We start from the raw sequence: 8,286 nt of genomic DNA, 5'->3' as shown, positions 1-8,286 counted from the left end.
CATGCAGCACATTTGTAAGCCAAACCTGGGCGCCGGCGGCTTGCCAACATGAATTAGCTCATATAGACCTCTCCTCCTGGAGAGAAAGGTGGTGCGGTGACCACTGTGTAAGTCTGTAGCATACAAAGAGTGGTTAGTTTATACATAGATAGAGATGCATAGAACTAGAATGAACTGAACAGCGTGGCCGCCCCCAGTTCTCCCGGTTCATTCTAATTGTATGCAGAGCTGGCTGCAGACCTCAGGCTGAGGATTCGATTGGTCTATTGCAGGCTTTGACCTTTGCTCTGTGAGGCTGGAGGGGGATCATGGGTAAAAGGTTGTACATTCAGGTGCTTGTTGATTTGGTCGTCTCACGGCAAGAGTTTCATTCCATGGGAAAAGTGACACCTACTTTGATAAAATGATAAAATGATTGATGACATGGCAGCAAAACTCGGTCATTAGCCGTTTCATAGGCCTTTTCCTGCAATATAGCAACATTTTTTGGAATGAAGTGATGAATATCTTTCTCAAAATGGATAAATGGCGTTTTAGAATGCAACCCATCAACTCTACTGCTCTACAAAGCCCAATAACAATAACTGCATGAGTAGTGGAACTAAAAAAAATCTGTTTATCTCCTTTCTGGACAAAAGTATTGTTGGTAAAGAGGTGTATAATTTATTATCCAAAAGCATTTATGGGTATAAGTAAGTTGATATGAAATCTAAAATAGTAGTCATGACTTTTGACCTTTGAAAATACACAAAAAAACAGTGAACGCTCTTTTCTGTTGTAAGGCAGTATGGATCAGCGCTGCTCCGGCTGATGGAGACGCAGAGTGGAGGAGTGGCGCTGCCTGTCAGGAGTCGATGGGATGGGGGAGGAGGGAGAGCGGCGAGGGTGAGCGGCCGCTCTCGATGGAGTCAGAGGTCTGTCTGTTAGCGTATCGACTTCCTGTCCGGCTCGCGTGACCGATGAAATTCAAAGGTCATTTGTCTTTAAGTTATACTCCGGGTTATTGATGATTCAGGCCGAACGTAATGTGATGCTGTCAGGGATCAAAGTGCCCGATCGAGAGCGTTTGATCGTCTGCTGAAGACAAGACTGAAGCACTGCTATAGCGGTGTAGTTTTCATATTTATTACTTAGCTTTTGGTCTTAACAGCCTTCATTAGAGCGTACATGTCACAGTGATGCTCTGATGGAGCTGGATCAGCCCAGAAGTTCATCAATAAATATGAATATTGCATGATTTTAAGCGTACAGAAGTTTTCTCTTTTCCCTTTGGCCTTAATTTTACCTCTAGCATCTTGGCAAAGTTTGGCCAGGTGAGTGGAAGTCATGTTATTGAATCCAAAGAAGGCTAATGCTGTTTTTGAAGATGTCCGGGGGTAAAAAGAGAACTAATTTAATGGTTGACTTTGATTAAAAATCTTATATGAGGGGAGTAATTGCTATTCCTTCATTCCTTTGACAATCCTCTGAACCTCCAGGAGTTTATGGATGGATTATTGAAATGCGGTATGGATATTCTCATATATTATGCAATAATATGATATGTATATTAGGTAAGTTTTTGTCTGCATTGACCAGACAAGAAAGGACAACACTCTCAGGGAGTAATATGCTGAATTTGCAGCCATGCGTTAGGTGTAGAAAATACTAAAACATCTTCCCTAACATACAATCCATGTCTTGTCTCAAAGCGTGAACTCCTTCCTCGCCTGTCTCTTCTCCTTCATCTACATCCCTTCATCACTGAAATGGATTTACATGGTGAAATCAGTAGCTATAGAACATATTTTTGCCCACACAGCAGAAATAGGCAACCAAATGAAGCTGCAGTTGGAATTTTCTAATATGAAGGATGTTGATTGTTTTTTGCCCATAAAAACTGTTCATTATAACCATGTTTTTTGTACTTGTGCCTACCATGTTTTGTATTTTTCTACCCATGTTTTCCTGATTTCAGGTTTTTCGCTTCGTCCATGTGAATGCTGGTCTACTGAAATCCCGTTTTTAGGGAAGGTAAACTTGACTTGATCGTAGCTGAGGAAGATCTTGAGAAGTGATTCTAATGATTTTTATGAAGGTGACTCAGTGACAATGATAGCTATGTAATTGGCTATGGCTGGTGTAATGACGTCCGTACATTTTATTTATCATAAGGAGGACATCTGAGGAAGATTTGTGCACCCTTGTATTTAAAACTTTACTTTTTATTTTAGTTTATACCCTTTTATTTTAAACACTGTTGGGTATTTAATGATATCGGTAAAAACCTGAACTTTTGCAAATTGGAACTTTTTTACAAAAGTGGTTGGGTCAGGTGTGTTGCTCGAGAGTAGGTGGGACGAGGAGGGGTGGTGGGTGGGGGAGGGGGGTATGGGGGGAGGGTAGTCAAAGCCTGACAGCTGGGCTGGAACAAAGGCCTGCACAATATTTTTTAGCTCTATTAACCCCTCATTCAACTCAATGAGAGCAGACCTCTGGGTGTCACTCCCGTCAGTGGACACTAGATGGCACTCTGAGTCCACCAGAGACCAGCGGTCGGTCGTACATTCCTTCATCTCGGTCCTCTCAGACAAACTCTGTCTGCAGCCTCAAGAAAGTTTCCTCAAAGAAAATCCCATTTCTGAAGGCTGAATAGTTTGTTTACACATGCTGGAAATGTTCATTCAGACATATTGTGTGATTGCTGATGTCAAGCTTGCCCAGCAGGAAAACGGATTTGGTTTATTTTGCTTAGTGTGGAGCCAGTGCACATAAACCTTAGACTGCATTTAGACTGTGTGTGAAGGCTTGACTTCAAGTCATAGTCTGACCCCCCCGCCCCCGGACCTCAGCGGTCCCTGCTTGACTCCATAACCTGTACCAGTGGGACTCCATACAGGGCTGCTTAACTTCATACCCAGGTCAACAGTAAGCATATAAGCTCTTCTTTGACTCTTTCTTTAACATGTCCACTTTTCCCCTGTCCGGATCTCAAATGGCACCTTAGTCCCCATGAAGTACACCACATTTTCTCACTGCTCTTACACTGAGTGCAATATGAGAAAGGGCTCAACGCATGCTCTTCTGCCTTCATTCTCTATTTATGGCATGAAAACCAACATTTTGGCACAAAATAGAACACAAAAAAAGCTGAAATATTAGTTTTCATTCCATAATGGTAGCACGGAAACGTCTCCCTTTTTAAATTTCATAAGTTCTGTCACCCAATTAGTGAGCTCCACTCCTAAACTGCTTTATGACTACAGCCAAAAGCGTTTGACGTAATTAGTGCACTTCAGTGTTGGGATAAGGCTTCATTTGAGACTAGTCCCGACCACACAGGAGTACCCACTGTTCCCATGTTCCTGTACATGGGGGGGGGGGGGGGCACACAGGTTTATGGTTCAAGCCAAGTCAAAACGCTGCTCGTCCCAGCGTCTGCGAATAAAAAAAAAACCGAGCGCGCCCTCCCGCGTCGTCCGATCACACGCTGCTGGTGTGTTCTGTGGAGGCCGGGCTGTAGCTGATGAGCGACAGGTCCTGCTCCAGCTCCGTCTCCGGCTCCGTCTCCGACAGCATGCCGACGTTCAGGCACTCGGAGAGGCTCTGCGACGCCCCTCCGACCTGCGTCCCGTCGTCCGTCGTGTCCTCCGGGTCGACCGCCAGCCTCCCGTTGTCCCCCCTGCCGCCGTTGCGACAGTTACTGTTGCGGTCCACGCCCGCTTTCCCGTGTCCGCCGATCAGCAGCGGGGTGACGGCGTGCGACGGGCACGGCGGGGGGACCAACAGGGTTTTGCAGCTGGGCCCGGCCGCGTTCGCACCCCCCTTGTACTGGCACCTGATGTAGCTGGAGAAGGCCCTCCTGTAGGTCTTGTTGAAGAGGGTGTAGACCAGAGGGTTGACGCCGGAGGAGATGTAGCCCACCCAGACGAAGACGTTGAGCAGCTCGGACAGCAGGGGCTCGTTGCAGCCCCTGCTGCCCCGGCACAGGACGAAGGTGACGTTGGTGATGAAGAAGGGGCACCACATGATGAGGAAGAGGAAGAAGACGATGCCCAGGACCTGCGGGGGGGGGGGGGGGAGAAGAGGTGAGAAGGATGTGGAGGAGGGGAGGGGAGGAGAGGAGGGTTTGGGTAGAGAAGAGAAGAGAAGAGAAGAGAAGAGAAGAGAAGAGAAGAGAAGAGAAGAGAAGAGAGCATAGGGGAGGAGAAAGAAGAGAAGAGTCAATAGAAGAAGAGAAGAACATAGGAGAGAAGAGAAAGAAGAGAAGAGTCAATAGAAGAAGAGAAGAACATAGGAGAGGAGACAAAAGAGAAGAGAAGAGTCAATAGAAGAAGAGAAGAACATAGGAAAGAAGAGAAGAGTCAATAGAAGAAGAGAAGAACATAGGAGAGAAGAGAAGAGTCAATAGAAGAAGAAAACATAGGAGAGAAGAGGACAGAAAAGAATAGAACAGAAGAGATGAGAAGAGTCGATAGAAGAGAGAGCATAGGAGAGAAAAGAAAAAAGAGAAGAGAAGAGTCAATAGAAGAGAGAAGAGCATAGGGGAGGAGAAAGAAGAGAAGAGTCAATAGAAGAAGAGAAGAACATAGGAGAGAAGAGAAAGAAGAGAAGAGTCAATAGAAGAAGAGAAGAGCATAGGAGAGAAGAGAAAGAAGAGAAGAGTCAATAGAAGAAGAGAAGAACATAGGAGAGATGAGAAGAGTCAATAGAAGAAGAGAACATAGGAGAGAAGAGAACAGAAGAGAAGAGTCAATAGAAGAGAGAGCATAGGAGAGAAGAGAAAAAAGAGAAGAGAAGAGAAAACAAGAGAAGATGAGGGAATAGAAGAGAAGATGAGGGAAGTGATGAGAAGAGGGGAGAGAAGAGAAAACATGACAAGAAGAGATGAGAGGACAGAAGAGATGAAAAAGAAAAAGAAGGAAAGAGAAGAGGAGAAGACAAGAAAGAGAAGAGAAGAAAAGAGGAGAGGAGGAGAAGAACTGGAATCCTGCAGCGTGTCTAATATGTAGATAAAAGAACAAAGACTAATAAAAAACAATCGTGTTGTAAAAAGATAAAAAGTTTGAGTGCGTGGTTAGAATAATGCTGAACAAAAAACAGCCACTCTTCTGCCTTTATTAAAAATTAAAATGCCTTTATTTAAGTGGCAAAGGCTCTTGAACGCTCTCCAAGCTGAAATCATAGATTGATGTTTTTTAATACCCTTGTTAGTATGCCACTTTCACGGGAATTTAAATATTTGATAAAGGTAAAAGAATGCTTTGGTCTTCATTCAACACGATTTTGAATTCAGCGAGCACCAGCGAACGCCTTCCAGACACTTCTTCACTCCTTTTTAACTCAGGCAGTTCTTCAGCTTTTCCACATTACTCCGTGTGCATGGTCGGATTCGATAACACAAAACATCTTTGATTTACTCGGAGGAACAGTCTTCAAAGACCAAGCGTTGTATTTAAATTCAAACAACCTAACTGTTCTCTTTACAGTAACAACATACACAAAGCACAAGCATTCAAGATGAAACACGTTTGGACCAGAAGAGCAACATGAAACAGAATGGAACAGACTGAATGCTTGGAAAAGAGAAAAACTGGAGGACACTGACCACAGAATAGAATAGAATAGAATAGAATAGACATGCCACTCATCTCTCACTTCAGACCCAGGCGATGTTTCATATTTGTAGCAAGATCAAAGATTTGAAAGATCCAGGTATTCATAATTTCAGTTGACTTCAAATGGAGCTTTTTTCACTACACCAGGCACTTGTAAGTTGCAAGCTTAACACCTTATTGTCCACTTGCATTTAGCTACTACTGTCATATTTAGTCTCCAGTAGGACTGCTAACAATGCTCTCCAAGCATCGGTTAAAGGAAGCATAAACACTTTGCCCCTCTTTGCATGGCCTTGAAACATTTGCCCACTCTCAAACTGAGTTACTCAAGCCTTGATACAAAGACATGCAAAACCGTTTAAAAATTTGTTTTTAACATATTTTTGTGTATTTTACATTTGTGTTATCTGCAAGATTTTGATGATAAGAGGGCCTGTCTTCTCGGGGGGATCTGAAAGTGGTGACCGTATCAGTCTCATGTGTTTAGATCCCAAATTTATTCTGTTCTATTCAATAAAATTCCACATTGGCACGCTCCCACACCCCAAGTGTGTTGTGCACTCCAGTTAAACAGCAACATTAATTGTGAATGTCTAAATGGCTTTCTTATGAGCTTATAAAAAAAAAAAGTCAGAAGGGAATGTACAAGGATTTTGAATGTTTCTTTTGGCCATTGAAGTGTTTATTCGTCATTGTTCATCTTCTGTCTGGCTTTCTGGTTTGGTTGTTTTCTTTGCTGCTTATTCAGAGCGGTATGATTTAAGAGCCTGTTTTAAAACGAATCTGAACTCTGCCCTTATTGGTCGGTTCTCACCTTGGAGGCCCGCCTCTCGTTCTTAATGGCCTGCATCATCCCCCGGCGCCCGTGGCAACTGGTGGCGTCGCCCCGCCCCGCCCCTGCGGCCGGCGAGCTGAGCTGAGACGCCACCTCAGAGCTGGGGATGATGCTGATGCTGTCCGACGTGGAGGCGCTCAGCAGCATGCTAGGCTCCGCCCCTTTCAGGCAGCTCAGGGTGTTCCGTCTGCTCTGAGGGGGCGGGGCCTGTGACTCTGTGGGAGGGGCAGAAGAAGAAGAAGATATAGGCGCCATTCACGTCTTGGACTAGGTGTTATTTTACTCTTGTTTTGTCACATACAGTGCCAATCAGAGATAAAGAGGCAGAAACATTACTTGCAAATGAAGAAGTAAAGGAATAAAGTGTTATTATTAATGTGTTCCCACACAGCATACTGTTGGTGCTGAGATGTAGTGGAACCATTTTTCATTATAAAAATTTAAATATTCAGATTTTACCTTTAAGAGTTTACTCAACTGTCTCAAGAGTCAACATTACAAACAGCAGTGCCTGATCTGCTTTGTGCTTTTATTTGATTTAATTTTGGAGAGATTTAAGGATTGAGGAGCGATTAAAATCTTGAGGTTTGGTAAATAACATAAAATACCAATATGAACCAACTCAGAAGGATTATAAAACTTTCCACCAATGGTAGTTTTCACCATTCATTTAACAATGATATATTTGGCCATGGCTGACAGTTGAGGATGGTTGTGTGGGGCATGGTGGGTGGGGTTTGTTTGTGTTGTTATGTATCTTGATTTATGATTTCATGCATAAATTAATACATATACAGTATATACATTCATTAAAAACAATGAAATGAATGCTTTTACTTTTAATATATACCAGGCATTCATCTACTTCTACTGAAAAGCATCCCAGCTGCTGAAATCTTCTTCAAGGATGATAAATACTGCATAATAAATAACGGTGAGTGGTAACCTTGTGAGTCTGGAGGGGCGATTGTGTTGATCTGAGGCAGGTGGAAGGTGGAGGGGGGCGGTTGTAGTGTGTTGGGCATTGCCGGCGGGTGCAAAGGCTGCTGGGAGGACGTCTTTGCCTCGTACAGGAAGACAGTGGCCTGCCTCTGGAGCACCTGGCGCGCAGATGGAGGAAACAAGAGAAGAAGAAGAAGAAGAGAGGAGAGGGGAGAGTTTAGAAGAGAGCTATGAAGTGTGTTTCCAAGTTTTGACACACACACACACACACACACATGCCAACCTGTATGGTGAGGCAGTACGTCACCACCATGATGACCAATGGGATGAAGAAGGCCACGAAGGAGCCAATCAGCATGAAGCGCTCCTCGTTGAGGACACAGCTGCCGTTGACGAAGACCTTGTCCTTGTTGTGGAGGCCGATCACTGGGATAGGCATCGACACACCTAGAGAGAGAGAGAGAGATATTTTTTATTTTATCTCCATCTTCGCATTGCTGTGGTGTTTCTGCACTGCACTTCCCAGAGATCACCTGTCAATCAAACAGTGTGGGCGGAGCTTGGATTTTCTGTTGATGCAGTTTGAGTTTCTCTCTTCTTTGTCTGTTCAGCCATGGTGGCTATCGCTGCTCATGCTAACTACCCAGTTCTTCTTCTACTGTTTATTCCAAACAAACCGCTGCCGCTGCTTCCAGTATAAACACATCACTTCTTGTGTGTCAGATGCAAAACACAAAAAGGATGATGTCACAGAGGGAATTTGGGTGACATTTTATCTGCAGCTTTAATCTTTTAAGTGCATTATGTGAACCTATTAGCCTATTAGGTCTCAGCAGAGTTTCATGATGATAACATTTATAGGTGTATGTGTGTGAGGCACATCCTTTTTTCTACAAGCCTATGTTTTATTCT

At 43.9% G+C, this 8,286-nt stretch overlaps 1 protein-coding gene across 1 annotated transcript; it reads right to left on the bottom strand.

Annotated features, from left to right (window-relative positions):
* Nucleotides 1-3,462: 3,462 nt before the first annotated feature.
* LOC139667754 (5-hydroxytryptamine receptor 2A-like) lies at nucleotides 3,463-7,887 on the bottom strand (the record flags this gene model as incomplete). Its single annotated transcript, XM_071547241.1, is given in 4 exon segments — nucleotides 3,463-4,041; nucleotides 6,412-6,647; nucleotides 7,379-7,532; nucleotides 7,658-7,887. Coding segments are annotated over 4 exon segments (1,199 nt in total), but the record flags the coding sequence as incomplete, so codon positions are not given.
* Nucleotides 7,888-8,286: the final 399 nt, after the last annotated feature.

Source organism: Centroberyx affinis, unplaced genomic scaffold (assembly GCF_046629955.1).
Source record: "Centroberyx affinis isolate AG114_WGS23_722 - 3 ecotype Tasmania unplaced genomic scaffold, CSIRO-AGI_Caff_v1 ptg005739l_1, whole genome shotgun sequence".
Classification (NCBI taxonomy): Eukaryota; Metazoa; Chordata; class Actinopteri; order Beryciformes; family Berycidae; genus Centroberyx; species Centroberyx affinis.
This window is presented reverse-complemented; position numbering and strand designations above follow the sequence as displayed.